This window comes from Amphiura filiformis, chromosome 7, assembly GCF_039555335.1.
Source record: "Amphiura filiformis chromosome 7, Afil_fr2py, whole genome shotgun sequence".
Taxonomy (NCBI): Eukaryota; Metazoa; Echinodermata; class Ophiuroidea; order Amphilepidida; family Amphiuridae; genus Amphiura; species Amphiura filiformis.
Window position 1 is genome coordinate 49642298 of NC_092634.1, and position 16729 is coordinate 49659026.

General features: G+C 33.3%; 2 protein-coding genes across 2 annotated transcripts; both read right to left on the reverse strand.

Moving 5' to 3' along the window:
- Positions 1–6647: 6647 nt before the first annotated feature.
- On the reverse strand, positions 6648–8863 carry LOC140156393 (histamine H3 receptor-like). The gene has a single exon (XM_072179351.1). The coding sequence runs from the start codon at positions 8061–8063 to the stop codon at positions 6975–6977; it is 1089 nt and encodes a 362-aa protein (XP_072035452.1). The 5' UTR covers positions 8064–8863; the 3' UTR covers positions 6648–6974.
- A 4800-nt stretch (positions 8864–13663) lies between these two features.
- LOC140157274 (histamine H4 receptor-like) lies at positions 13664–15271 on the reverse strand. The gene has a single exon (XM_072180405.1). It carries the CDS (start codon positions 14764–14766, stop codon positions 13666–13668), a length of 1101 nt encoding a protein of 366 aa, XP_072036506.1. The 5' UTR covers positions 14767–15271; the 3' UTR covers positions 13664–13665.
- Positions 15272–16729: the final 1458 nt, after the last annotated feature.

A 16729-nucleotide genomic window follows, 5' to 3' on the forward strand; every position in this document is an offset into this window, starting at 1 on the left:
CCTCGCTACGCCACTGTCCATTTTGCCTCGAAGATTAAAAAAAACCAGAACTACGTAACACAATTTCGTTATATTGCCATTGTTCTCTTGAATCTGATTTTATCACTGCACGAGGGGTATCAAAAAGTTTTAGAAATCGCCCAGAAGTGAAAGAGCTATATCAATGAAATTTTGTCAGTGCAATCACTGGTCCTTATGTACACTATGATGCAATAATGGTCTCATAAGAATGTTTACTTTTTTTACAGGCGCTAGATGTCAGTACCTGCCTATGTAACCGCATAACCAGCAAAATGGAGAAAATTGAGGCATGTAGCATGATTAAGTTCCATTTTAAGGGTTACAGTGCCCAAAAAATCTGTGATAAAATAAAAATGCATTTTCCAAAAAGCAACAGTGACAATATCACAATCACCACCGAAGATAACTTTCATTTCATCATCGATTTTCTAGGCACTGCAACCCTTCAAATGCAGGATCTTAATAACGCTGTTTGCCTCAATTTTCTCAATCTTGCAGTTTATGCGCAGTAACTGGGGCAGTAGGTTATTAGCATCTAGCGTCGCCTGTAAAAAAAGTAAACTTCTGAGACCATTTTTGCACCATAGTGTACACAAGGACCAGTGATTGCACTGACACAATTTCATTGATATAGTTCTTTCACTTCTGGGCGATTTCTAAAACTTTTTGATACCCCCTCGTACATGGTGTTACACAGATACCAATATAATTTATGACACAATGAAAATCGATGACTTCGGCAGTTTTGTAATAGCTTTAATTGAATTTTGTTGTTTTTCTTCAAGTGAAGGTGTTTACCTAACATAAATAACATGTAAATACCATATATTATGTTACAAAACTTAACAATCAAGCTGTCAATTCGTAAGTGTTTGTACTACTGAAAATATAATGCCGTAACAACGATATCTGCTTGGTAGCTAAGAATGGGGTTGTCGCAATTTATTAAATGCTGTGTGATATTAACAGCATGTTTTCACAATAAACCTAAAATTTCAATAACCTAAGTTTGATAATAACTTTGAAATGGTGATGTGTGTATTTTAGTCATTATTTTCGTCAACGTCATTAGCTTCTCTCCATGGTATAGCATATAGGCCCTACGGGTACAATTGCACGATTGTCAAGGAAGTCCAGAAAATCATATTACAGGAATTGTACATTTCTACTTAATTTAAGTCACTGTGTGTAGAGTCAATGCATTTGAACGTAGTTTAATGAACATACACCTGAGATCAGGATTAGACTTTCTCATCTGGACACATCACACGTAGGTAAAAGCTTAACGTCAGTTTGATATCACTTCAACTGCTGTAACCAACTCGTCACTCTTTAATCACATCAAATTGAGTTCACATCCATGTGCGAAAATATAACCATGTCTAGTATTTATTCAATAAATGCTATCTTCCGTAGACAGCATTGTATTATTGAATGCTATCTTCCGTAGACAGCATTTAATCATTGAGTGCTGTCTTCCGTAGACAGCATTTAATCATTTGAATGATATCTTCCCTACAGCATTTAATCATTGAATGCCATCTTCTGTAGACAGCATTTAGTCATTAAGTGCTATTTTATGTAGTATGTGTAGACAGCATTTAATCATTAAGTGCTATCTTTTGTTGACAGCATTTAATCATTGAATGCCATCTTCCGTAGACAGTATTTACTCATTGAATACTATCTTCCATAGAGAGCATTTAATCATTAAGTGCTGTCTTCTGTTGACAGTATTTAATCATCGAATGCTATCTTCTGTAGACAGCATTTAATCATTGAATGTTATCTTCTGTAGACAGTATTTAATCATTGAATGCTATCTTTAGTAGACAGCATTTAATCATTGAATGCTATCTTCAGTAGACAGCATTTAATCATTAAGTGCTGTCTTCTGTAGAAAGCATTTAATCATCGAATGCTGTCTTCTGTTGACAGCATTTAATCATCGAATGCTATCTTCTGTAGACAGCATTTAATCATTGAATGTTATAGTGTAGACAGCATTTACTCATTGAATGCTATCTTCTGTAGACAGCATTTAATCATTGAATGCTATCTTCTGTAGACAGCATTTAATCATTGAATGCTATCTTCCGTAGACAGCATTTAATCATTGAATGCCATCTTCTGTAGACAGCATTTAGTCATTAAATGCTATTTTATGTAGTATGTGTAGACAGCATTTAATCATTAAGTGCTATCTTTTGTTGACAGCATTTAATCATTGAATGCCATCTTCCGTAGACAGTATTTACTCATTGAATACTATCTTCCATAGAGAGCATTTAATCATTAAGTGCTGTCTTCTGTTGACAGTATTTAATCATCGAATGCTATCTTCTGTAGACAGCATTTAATCATTGAATGTTATCTTCTGTAGACAGTATTTAATCATTGAATGCTATCTTTAGTAGACAGCATTTAATCATTGAATGCTATCTTCAGTAGACAGCATTTAATCATTAAGTGCTGTCTTCTGTAGACAGCATTTAATCATCGAATGCTGTCTTCTGTTGACAGCATTTAATCATCGAATGCTATCTTCTGTAGACAGCATTTAATCATTGAATGTTATAGTGTAGACAGCATTTACTCATTGAATGCTATCTTCTGTAGACAGCATTTAATCATTGAATGCTATCTTCTGTAGACAGCATTTAATCATTGAATGCTATCTTCAGAGACAGCATTTAATCATTGAATGCTATCTTCTGTAGACAGCATTTAATCATTGAATGCTATCTTCAGTAGACAGCATTTAATCATTAAGTGCTGTCTTCTGTTGACAGCATTTAATCATTGAATACTATCTTCTGTTGACAGCATTTAATCATTGAATGCTATCTTCAGTAGAGAGCATTTAATCATTCAATGCTATCGTCCAGAGGCAGCATTTAATCATTGAATGCTATCTTCCGTAGACAGCATTTAATCGTTGAATGCAATCTTCTATAGACAGCATTTAATCATTGAATGCTATCTTCTGTAGACAGCATTTAATTATTGAATGCTATCTTCTGTAGACAGCCTTTATTCATTGAATGCTATCTTCCGTAGACAACATTTAATCATTGAATGCTATCTTCCGTAGACAGCATTTAATCAATAAATGCCATCTTACGTAGACAGCGTTTAATCATTGAATGCTATCTTCCATAGTACAGCGTTTAAGCACTGAATGCCATCTTCTGTAGACAGCATTTAATCATTAAGTGCTATCTTTTGTTGCCAGCATTTAATCATTGAATGATATCTTCTGTAGACAGCATTTAATGATTCAATGCTATCTTCCATAGACAGTATTTAATGATTGAATGCTATCTTCCGTAGACAGCATTCATTGAATGCTATCTTCCATAATACAGCGTTTAAGCATTGAATGCCATCTTTTGTAGACAGCATTTAATCATTAAGTGCTATCCAGATCCCTTAATGTTATATAAAAGTACACCATATTTTCAAACCAATTACATACAAAGCAAAAAATTGTTTATAAACTGCTTAAAAGTGAAGGATAAGTCATTCAAATTGTCATTTGGTATTTTTGAAATGAACAATTTGGCAAAAAACGAAGAAAACATCAGTGTGACGAAGTTGAAGCCCCATTCAAATGCATGTAGCCAATTTATATACTGTCAGTATATAAATTACAGATTCATTTAATTCCTTATTTTTGCCTTAAATACACAGCTTTCGGCTGATTCACTATGTTAACACATTTATGACAATGACAAAGGTACCAAAATCTGAATTTTGATGATTTTTACGATCGTCCAGATGAGCAAATCACTGAATGGGCCTTTAATCGAATGCTGATATTTTTCTCCGACCAATTATCGTTTTAAGTGTTTTGTTAAGTGGCTTTGTTATTGGAGTAAAGGCAATAAATATGATAGATTGACAAGATATATAGGTCAATCTAAATCTGTTCATTCGCAAAATATAATTATTAAGTGTTTGCTTTCATTTCATGCTATAATCGAGAAATAAGCCAACTGGTATCGTCACACGTTCTAATCAACCGAGTTTGAAACTTGGAAATAATTATATACTTAAGGGATCTGGAATGAGCGTTTCGACAGTATTTTTTGTGGGACATGGGAGCACATCAGACATATCGAATTGCATTCTGAATACGAAGAATGTCTTTCTGATATCAAATAATTTTCATTTTTGAAAATCACGATATAATACAAATTTTATGACAAATTATTAAAATTTGATATTTTTCACATCTTGATATATAACAGTCCTCTTAGTATATATTATAAATCTAATCATATTTTATTAAAGTGTATGTAGCTGGGAAAAAAGCCGACGATCAATTGAAAATTTTGACCTTTCATATTGAAGATATGGATTTTTCCCCAAAAGACCTAATTTTTTGGTGTTTTACATATCTTCAATACGAAAGGACAAAATTTTCAATTGATCGTCGGCTTTTCATCCACCTATACATACACTTTAAGTATAAATCATCAGATTTATAAAGTTTACTTCGAGTACTGTTAAATATCAAAAATATCAATTTTTAATCATTTGCCATAAAATGTGTATACATTGCGAATTTCAAAAAAATCAAAATTATTTGATATCAGAAGGACATTCTTCGTATTCAGAATGCAATTCGATATGTCTGATGTGCTCTAATGTCCCACAATAAATACTGTCCAAACGTTCATACCCCATCCCTTAATAAGAGAAGAATGTCCTTCTGATATCAAATAATTTTGATTTTTTGAAATTCGCAATTTAATACACAGTTTTTCACAACTTCTTTAATTTCAATTATTGCGCTTGATCAAATTTGTGGATTCCGGCTGTGATGGTTATTCTATGTGTAGGCTGATTAGGGTACTGTGCCTGTGTAGAGCCGCGGCTGTGATGGTTAATCTATATGTAGACTGATTACTGACGTAAAATTGCGCTATATCCGTGTTGTTGCTGTTATTTTTGTTTTTAATTTGAATTAACTTTTGTTGATAATAACCTTTTGAAAACTAAGGCGCATAAAGAATGACCTTGCACAGAATTGAGTGGATTTGAAATAGCATTACTTTATCTCTCAATTGTGCTTTATTGGTTTGCGTGGCTAGAGAGATAGTATTTTGCATTAGACATTTTTGATTGCAAATAAATCGTAATCTATAGAAATTCGTATTTCTAATAACTCAGATGCTTTATTGTCATCTAATTAGAACCACAAGGGAAATTTCACCGGTTACCGTTCCTCGCGATTTCGTGTTGTTGTTTTTTGGTGTTTTTTGGTGTGTGTTTTTTTTCATTGGTATTTTGATTGCATGCCCAAGGACAAGAACAAGAACAGTTGAAACAACCTACGATTTTGACAAAAGATAATTCTTACAATGCTTTTGTTTTCCACATACACCCCCACCACACCTGAGTCTCAGCACCACGCCGCATCACACACCACTCACCATAGGCGTAGATCCCGGGGGGATGGGGGATAAATCCCCACAATATTTTGCCACGGGGGATGGTCCATACAATTCCCCCCCCCCCCATGTTGACGCTTGATAATGGGTTTCTGACCAAATTAACCTCATATTTGCCCATTTTAACCCCAAAAGTGCAAATGTTCTGCGCGCTTCGCGCGAATTTACCCACCAAACACAAAAATGTTTTAAAAACGTTTTAAATAAGTTATATTTTGGCTTTTGGTTGAAGTAAAAACGTTTTAATAACATTAAAATGTCGGGTTATATAAAGGTCATGTAAACGTTTTTTAACACGTTTACGTTTTGTATGAAAACACACTACAACAATATTTTTAAAATGTGTTCAAAATGCTATTGTAAACTATTTTTGCAAACATTTTTTGCCAAATATTTTGTCAACACTTATATAACATTATGTTAAAACATTTGCACCCAGCAAACACATAAATGTTCTTCAAATGTTTTTTCAAAACGTTTTAATAACATTTAAATGTCGGGTTATATAAAGGTCATGAAAACGTTTTTACAACGTTATTGCAAATATTTTGAACAAACATGTTTCTCAAAATATTTTTTCAACCCCAAAATAACATTCTGTTTAGGATGTTTTGTATCAAGTTTTCAAAAATGTTTTTGGAATGTTATGAAAACATTTTTATACCCTTTATATAACCCGACATTTAAACGTTTTCTGTAAGACATTTTGTGTTTGCTGGGCAGTAGATTATCAAAAAATGTTTTTAATATTATGAAAACGTGTTATACCCTTAATATACCCTTTATATAACCCGACATTTAAACGTTTTCTGACAACCTTTTATAACCTTTTGCGAATGATGTCGAAAACGTGTTGTGTTTGCTGGGTAATCTACTTTTACACCATATTTCATCAGTTTAGCTTCAAAATAGCAAACTTTTTCACCAACAACACACATAATTTATTATTAAAGTACTTTTACTGTGAAACAGATATGTTAAACTGCTATTTCGCAGTGATTCGTAAATACTATTGTGTTAGGCCATTACCCTGCGCGAATTAGCAAAATCGCCCACTTTTTGTGCGTTTTTTCAGCTGGATTGAGTAAATTTTTGTCGAAAAGCCCCACCAACATTTTGATTTAAAAAAAAAAAAAAGTAAAAAACAATTAAAAACACATTCCGCATGATGGTTGCAACTTTGGAAAGGCTTTAAGACAAACTATTAAATCAAGATGGCCAAAATCTATTTGGTAACATGAAACGTTTGCTTCGGATAAGACAATCTTATAGGCCTACTTCGGTTCACAGCAACGGTATAACTATCTTTTCACATTAAATGTCCGATATGCTTTCGTTTTACAATGAAATATTGTTCAAAGGCTCTGGTCTTTCACAGTGCAATGTTCTTTTCAGCGGTTGAAATCTATCAAACTGTCGTTTCACAATGAGTCGTTTTCTTAAAACGATTTCTACAACTTTCGCTTCACAATTAAATGTGTCCCATATAAACCCCTAAACTGCCGTTTCACAATGAAACGTTCTTTTAAGATGATTTCTAAACTGTCTATTAGTGGCTACATACAGGAATGGATTGACGGCGGAATTAAGCCACAGTAAATATTCAGTAAACGACGCTACCCATGTAGCTACATTATCTTTCGATAAGGTCTCCAAAACAATTACAACATTGTATGGAAACCAACAAATGGCGTAAGTCACTACTAACAAGGTTAATGTAAAAGCTGCTTTACGATCCTTTCTTTGCCGCCCTGAACTTTGTGAAGGTGGCTCAATATTAGCAGGATTCGCACTCGGGTCCTGCGTTGTCCTTCGATTAGGTTGGTGAATAGAAAACACTTGGTTTCTTTGATTTTCATTGCATGGTCCCACTAAAGTGTCTTGAGTGGACATTGGCTCGCTAGGCTGTATTCTTTTAGCTCTTTTACTGATTATAACAAACACTCCGATATTGAAATACGCTAATGCCAACATTGGTACTGAGAATTGTGATACAACCTCATATATTGTATATTTCAAGCTATAATTGGGTGGAAAATCACAATCGATGTTGTAATCGATGTTCCAGTCGTTACTCACCGGCTCCCAAAGTAACACTAATACAAAATAATGGGTGTAGCAAAGCATCCAACTAAGAATTATGATCGTCACAGTTTTACGCCTCGTTTGGTTCTGCACATAACTCTGAATATTCCTCACCATCCACAGCCGATCCCAGCCGATCAAAAGCATCGCAATCATTGATTCTGTACAAGCAGTGAAATCAACAATAACCCAAAATTTGCACAACTTTTCACCAAAAATCCAATCTCCATAATGCCACCATAAATTAAACCATGGTAAAGACACGAGTCCAACCTTCAAGTCGGCTATTGCTAGATTTAAGATGAATAAATTGGCGGGCTTGTGGTTGATGCTTTTATCGCGAAGAAATATGATGATAGTCAGTAAGTTTCCTCCTGAAGTTATCAGCACGTTTATCCACATTAAGACAAATATTACTGGGTGAAGACTGGACACTTGTTCAGTATCGACGAAATCATTCGGCGCATTTATCGTATCTGTATGGTTAATCATCGACATTGTAATGTTTGTCAAAGATTTGTGATTGATACTATAAAATGATATCGATATTATACACTAATGATAAAACGGCGTTAGTTCAGATATACTCAATTCAGTTTTATCAAACGGACAAGCAAAAGACAGCAGCGAGGGCATAGTATGCACCACACACTATTCGTACAGAACATAAGTTCTGCGCATGTACTACTGGCATTACAATAATAGAAATGTTATCTTCATATAGATACCCGGTAGCATAATCATTGAATGTTATTTTACATTTTAATCATATAACTTTTCATGCTATATAAAAATACACCAATATTGACTGATATTACGCTGTACAAGTTAATAATTGAATGTTATCGTCTATAGATAGCATAAAATCATTGAATGTTATTTTACATAATAGAGCATTAATCATTCAATGCTATATAAAAGTATACTAACTTTTCATGCTATATAAAAGTACACCAATAATGACTGATTATGGCGTTGACGTGAAAGTTAACAATTGAATGTTATCGTCCATAGATAGCATAAAATCATTGAATGTTATTTTACATAATAGAGCATATAATAATTTAATGCTATATAAAAGTACACCAATATTGACTGATAATTATGACGTGCAACCCAGCAAACACAAAACGTTTTCGACATCATTCGCAAAAGGTTATAAAAGGTTGTCAGAAAACGTTTAAATGTCGGGTTATATAAAGGGCATATTAAGAGTATAAAACGTTTTAATAACCTTAAAAAACATTTTTTGATAATCTACTGCTCAGCAAACAAAATTGTTTTACAGAAAACGTTTAAATGTCAGGTTATATAAAGGGTATAAAAACGTTTTAATAACATTCCAATAACATTTTTTTAAAACTTGATACAAAACATTCTAAACAGAATGTTATTTGGGGGTTGAAAAAATATCTTGCGAAAAATGTTTGCCCAAAATATTTTTAATAACGTTTTAAAAACGTTTTCATGACCTTTATATAACCCGACATTTAAATGTTATTAAAAGGTTTTGAAAAAAAAAACATTTTAAGAACATTTCTGTGTTTGCTGGGTTCAAATATTTTAACATAATGATATTTCAGTATTGACACAATATTTGGCAAAAATGTTTGCAAAAATAGTTTACGATAACATTTTTTGAAAACATTTAAAAATATTGTTGTAGTGTGTTTTCATACAAAACGTTTTAAAACGTTTTCATGACCTTCATATAACCCGACATTTTAATGTTATTAAAACGTTTTTACCTAAACCAAAAGCCAAAATATAACTTATTTAAAACGTTTGTATTTGCTGGGATCTTTCATAGACAGCATTTCATTATGGAATGCTATCTTCCGTAGGCAATATCTAATCATTGAATGCTATCTTCCGTAGACAGTATCATTTGAATACAATTTTCCGTATATAGCATTTAATCGTTGAATGCAATTTTCCATATGTAGCATTTAATCATTGAATGATATCTTCCGTAGACAGCATTTGATCATTTAATGCTATCTTCCGTAGACAGCATTTAAGGGCCAAGTGGACTTACGGTCTTCTTGCGCTCAGGTCTTCATTTGTAACAAAAGAACTGCGTTACATCTTTGACTGTGTGACATTGGTCCATTTTTAAAAATCATTTCTATATATTATACTCTGGAATCAACACAAGATGTTACAATGATATCAATTAGCACAATTTTGAAATACCGAAGCTTTAATCGAATGCTGATATTTTTCTGCGACCAATTATCGTCGTAAGTGTTTTGTTAAGTGGTTTTGTTATGGAGTATAGAAGTAAACATGGTAAAGGCCATAGAAATGATAGATTGATAAGGTATAGGTCAATATAAATCTCTTCGTTCGCAATATAATTATAAGTTTTTGTTTTCATTTGATGTCAAATTCGAGAAATAAGCCAACTGGTATCGTTACGTGTTTTAACCGAGTTTGAAACTTTGAAATAATTATATCCTTAATCCGAGCTTTTCAAAATTTGCTTCTCATATCCATGGTACACCTTGCATAGATTTTAATTTCTCGATTTGCAAAATAAGTCACTCAAAATTTCATAAAATAAAATGTCTGTCGGTCTGTCGTAAAAATAATTGTTTTCTGCACTATTCATGTCGATTGGCTGATTTGGCTGTAGTTTAATGACAATATAAATGGGTTAAAAGGCGTTTAAAGTCCTAGAAATTTCTGTATAGTTTTCTGCATCATGCGTGTTGATTGATTTGAGTGTAGTTTAATGGTAATGGGCTATTCCATTTAAAATCCACACTACCCCTGTGGAAGATTTAGCTAAAGTCTGCCACAGAGGGAGTATGAGTTTTGAATAGAATGAGACAATTGGGTAACTTCCATTTGAAATACTCATTCTAGTTGTGAAAGTATAAGTAAAGACATAATACAGAGGGAGTATGGGTTGCAAAATGATGAACCCTGACCAATTACATGTGAAAAACATACTCCCACTGTGAAAGATATTTCCAAAATCTTCCACAGGGGTAGTGTGGATTTCAACTGGAATAGCCCAATGTGAGGAAAAGTCGTAAGAAAAAGCTGTACAACCAAATAGATACCGACGAGAACAGAAAAGACTAACAGGGTCGTGAATTTTTTTTATTATTACATCTTGATTGTTTTTGCTTTGTTTTGTTTTTTTGGTAAAAAGACATTTCCTGTTTTAACATCAATATTAGCCATACATGCATTGACCGTCATATGATAAACAATTGCAACAAATGCACAACTACCCAATACAATTGAATTGAGAAAAAGCATTTTCCTATTTTCTTTTTCAAACCAGCACAAAGGTATTTTTCACAACTTCTTTGATTTTAATTATTGCGCTTAATCAAATCTGTGGATTCTGGCTGTGATGGATAATGTAAAATGTAGGCTGATAAGTGCCTGTGACTGCGGTCCAGGGCTGATATTCATAAAACCACGCTAGGCCTAGTTGACAGCTAAAATTGACTTTAGCAAGCTGCTAAGCCTAGCTGATTGCTAATTCTTATTCATAAAACCCAGTTAGAGTTAGCAACATTCTAAAATTTTGCCAAAACTTAGAGTTGATCTGGGGCAGCGCTAAGTCACTAGTTGACAACTAGTCTTAATGATTTTGAACTAAGTTTGACATGATTTATTGTTTTAATTTCATATTAACTGTTGTCAATTATGAAAAATAATGTTCTCAGAATATTCTGTTTCTGAGGTCTTCAGTGTGTTTTACACATAAGAAACTGTCTTAAAAACACACAACAAATTTAGGGTGAATGAATAAACATTGAACTAAGCCAGTATTGTTTAACCAAATTTGCACAAGAAAAATGATTATGATTATGATATACTGCAAGTAATCTTTAGTTAAGCAGATATGTTCAATCGAAGCAATTCTGTTCAATTGTTTGATACGTAAAATATATATTTTGGAGACATGTTACCAATGTTCTCTTTGGTAAAGATGCATGACTTATTTTCAATAACAAATTATATGTCAATTTGATAAAGATAAATCATGCTTGGCTTTTGTCAGGACAACAAGCAAGATATATCATATGCTATTAAATTATCTAATATTATTTACACAGTGTTGCTCATGAAGCTAAATGAGCAGCGTTAAGTGGATGCATGTTGTTTTCTATTTGATGAAGCAATATAGTATGTATAGTATGTTTTTACAACAAACCAAGGACTTAACATGTATATGAACTTTACTTGTTCAGAGTATCTTTTTTAATTTAATTTGCCGTAACAACCTTGTAGGCCTATATAGCTTACAAAATACACATGTAATTTTATTAACGAAATATCAATGAAGACCATCAGCAATGAGTCATTACATTTTGATCATTTTGACTGTGGTTCAGAGCTCAAGTATAATAGACATGTATTATATAAGCCTATTGTATTAGATGTTACACAACTGTTGAAGGCCATATCACCCAAAACACCCAAATAAGTTATCAGCTAAATATTTCTAGTTGATAGCTAGTTAGCAAAGTGTTTAGCAAGGTGTTATGAATAAGAAATTAGTTGATTGCTACGTAGCTATCAACTAGTGGATTTAGCATCTTGCTAAGCACTAGTTGGTTGCTAATTTAGCAAGGCTTTATGAATATCGGCCCTGGATGATAATAAATGAGTTTTGGTTGTGCATGAAAGCGTGATCCAGTCGCTATGGTAACGACAGAGACAACGATTTTATGTCAAATTGCGCTATATCCGTGTTGTTGCTGTTATTGTTGTTTTTAATTTGAATTAACTTTTGTTGATAATAATCTTTTGAAAACTAAGGCGCAGAAAGAATGACCTTGCACAGAATTGAGTGGATTTGAAATAGCATGACTTTATCTCTCAATTGTGTTTTATTGGTTTGCGTGGCTAGAGAGATAGTATTTTGCATCAGACATTTTTGATTGCAAATAAATCGTAATCTATAGAAATTCGTATTTCGAATAACTCACATTAGGTGGAGGCGCCGTATTTAGTGTTAGCTTTGGATATTTAATTATATTATTTATTTTCACCCGACTTATGTTCAAGTTCAAGTTTATTTCACCATCATCATATCAAATAAGACTTACCTGGGTGGAAAATCAAGAAAATAATTAAATGGTCAAACTAATGAGATTTGCGCTTTATCGATTAAGTCAAGTCAAGTAATACTTTATTAGATTCACAAGGGAAATGTCACTGATTACCATTCCTCTCGAGATTTCGTGTGTTTGTTTGTTTTTTCATTGGTATTTCGATTGCAAATAATAATTGCATGTGCCCAAGTAACAGTTGAAACAATCTACGATGTTGACGAAAGATAATTCTTATAATGCTTTTAATGTTGTCCACATACACACCCAACACATCGCATCACACGCCACTCACACACCTGCCACACCAACAGCAGACACAATATATTAGCGTAGAAATTATTGTTAATAATATGTAAGTAATGTTACTGTGAAACTGATACGTAAACTGCATGCTATTTCGCAGTGATTTGTAAATGGTGTTAGGCCATTTTATTGTCTGTCCCCACGTGCATTAGGTAAAGTCGTCCGTCCGTTTGTTTTTTGCGCGTTTTTTTTCAGCTGAATTGAGTAACTTTCATTTTCCACACTGGTTTTTTTTTTCAAAAGTGATAACAAACATCTCACTTCTGACATCATCAGATGTAAAAATAGCATTAGTCGTAAATCACAATACAATTCTTCATCTTGTAACAGTACGTGTGTATTCCCCGGCGGAGTTTTGTCAAAAAGCCCCTCCCACATTTGTTTTTAACCATTCCGCATTAGGGTTTCAATTTTGAAAAGGCTTTAAATTAAGATGGTCAAAATCTCTTTGGTACCATGAAACGTTTGCTTCGGGTGAGACAATATTTAGGTTCGGCAGTGAAATTTTACAGTAACTTACAACTTTTAACGTTAAATGTCCAATATGCTTTCGTTTTACAATGAAATATTGTTCAAAGGCCCTAGTCTTGAGCTGCTATTTCACAGTCCAATATTATTTTACAGCGTTTAAAATCTTTCAAACTGTCGTTTCACAATGAATCGTTTTCTTAAAACGATTTCTACAATTGAATGTGTTCCATAATTATAAACCCCTAAGTTGCTGTTTCACAATGAAACGTTCTTTTAAGATGATTTCTAAACTGTCTATTAGTGGCTACATACAGGAATGGATTGACGGCGGAATTAAGCCACAGTAAATATTCAGTAAACGACGCTACCCATGTAGCTACATTATCTTCCGATAAGGTCTCCAAAACAATTACAACATTGTATGGGAACCAACATATGGCGTAAGTCACTACTAACAAGGTTAATGTAAAAGCTGCTTTACGATCCTTTCTTTGCCGTCCTGAACTTTGTGAAGGTGGGTCAATATTGGCAGTAGCAGGATTCGCACTCGGATCCTGCGTTGTCCTTCGATTAGGTTGGTGAATAGAAAACACTTGGTTTCTTTGAGTGCGATTTTCATTACATGTTCCCACTAAAGTGTCTTGAGTGGACATTGGCTCGCTAGGCTGTATTCTTTTAGCTCTTTTACTGATTATAACAAACACTCCGATATTGAAATACGCTAATGCCAACATTGGTAATGAGAATTGTGATACAACCTCATATATTGTATATTTTAAGCTATAATTGGGTGGAAAATCACAATCGATGGTGTAATCGATGTTCCACTCGTTACTCACCGGCTCCCAAAGTAAAATTAATGCAAAATAATGGGCGTAGCAAAGCAACCAGCTTAGTAATATGATCGTCACAGTTTTACGCCGCGTTTGGTTCTGCACATAACTCTGAATATTCCTCACCATCCACAGCCGATCCCAGCCGATCAAAAGCATCGCAATCATTGATTCTGTACAAGCAGTGAAATCAACAATAACCCAAAATTTGCACAACTTTTCACCAAAAATCCAATCTCCATAATGCCACCATAAATTAAACCATGGTAAAGACACGAGTCCAATCTTCAAGTCGGCTATTGCTAGATTTAAGATGAATAAATTGGCGGGCTTGTGGTTGATGCTTTTATCACGAAGAAATATGATGATAGTCAGTAAGTTTCCTCCTGAAGTTATCAGTACATTTATCCACATTAAGACAAATATTACTGGGTGAAGACTGGACACTGGTTCAGTATCGATGAAATCATTCGACGCATTTGTCATATCTGTATGGTTAATCACCAACATTGTAATTGTAAGAAATGTGTATTATCCAGTCAACTGATATTGATATTAGAATAACTGATAATAACACGGCGCAAGTTCAGACATTTCAGTTTTATCAACCGAGCAAGGGTTACAAAAGACTGTGCAGTGAGGGCAAAGTGTGCGCCACACTATGTTTAATAACTACAATAAAATAATGTATCATTCTGCGCATGTATCACCGACATCACAATAACGTCTTGACCTTGTTGGGCTTGTTTGTTGGGGTTTTTCCTAACACAAGGTACCTCATAAAGAAAATACATAAAAGTCCAAAAAGATGCTATTAACAATAATGACTGATAACTATGCTGTGCATTTAATCATTAAATGCTATCTTCATTAGATAGTGTAATAATTTAATCACTGAATTTCATCTTCCGTAGACAGCATTTAATCATTGAATGCTATCTTCCGTAGACAGCATTTAATAATTGAATGCTATCTACCGTAAACAGCATTTAATCATTGAATGCTATCTTCCGTAGACAGCATTTAATCATTGAATGCTATCTTCCGTAGACAGCATTTGATCATTGAATGCTATCTTCCGTAAACAGCATTTAATCATTGACTGCTATCTTCCATATAGACAGCATTTAATAATTGAATGCTATTACCGTAAACAGCATTTAATCATTGAATGCTATCTTCCGTAGACAGCATTTAATCATTGAATGCCATCTTCCGTAGACAGCATTTAATCATTGAATGCTATCTTCCGTAGACAGCATTTAATCATTGAGTGCTATCTTCCGTAGACAGCATTTAATCATTGAGTGCTATCTTCCGTAAACAGCATTTAATCATTGAGTGCTATTACCGTAGACTGCATTTAATCATTGAGTGCTATTATCGTAGACAGCATTTAATCATTGAATGCCATCTTCCGTAGACAGCATTTAATCATTGAATGCTATCTTCCGTAGACAGCATTTAATCATTGAGTGCTATCTTCCGTAGACAGCATTTAATCATTGAATGCTATCTTCCGTAAACAGCATTTAATCATTGAATGCTATCTTCCGTAGATAGCATTTAATCATTGAATGCTATTACCGTAGACAGCATTTAATCATTGAATGATATCTTCCGTAGACAGCATTTAATCATTGAATGCTATTACTGTAGACAGCATTTAATAATTGAATGCTATCTTCTGTAGATAGCATTTAATCAACGAATACTATCTTTCGTTAACAGCGTTTAATCATTGAATGCTATCTTTCGTAAACAGCATTTAATCATTGAATGCTATCTTCTATAGACAGCATTTAATAATTGAAAACTATCTGCTGTAGATAGCATTTAATCAACGAATACTATCTTTCGTAAACAGCATTTAATCATTGAATACTATCTTTCGTAAACAGCATTTAATCATTGAATGCTATCTTCTATAGACAGCATTTAATAATTGAATGCTATCTTCTGTAGATAGCATTTAATCAACGAATACTATCTTTCGTAAACAGCATTTAATCATTGAATGCTATCTTTCGTAAACAGCATTTATTCATTGAATGCTATCTTCTATAGACAGCATTTAATAATTGAATGCTATCTTCTGTAGATAGCATTTAATCAACGAATACTATCTTTCGTAAACAGCATTTAATCATTGAATGCTATCTTTCGTAAACAGCATTTAATCATTGAATGCTATCTTCTATAGACAGCATTTAATAATTGAATGCTATCTTCTGTGGATAGCATTTAATCAACGAATACTATCTTTCGTAAACAGCATTTAATCATTGAATACTATCTTCCGTAGACAGCATTTAATAATTGAATGCTATCTTCTATAGACAGCATTTAATCATTGAATGATATCTTCCGTAGACAGCATTTAATCATTGAATGCTATCTTCTGTAGATAGCATTTAATCAACGAATACTATCTTTCGTAAACAGCATTTAATCATTGAATACTATCTTCCGT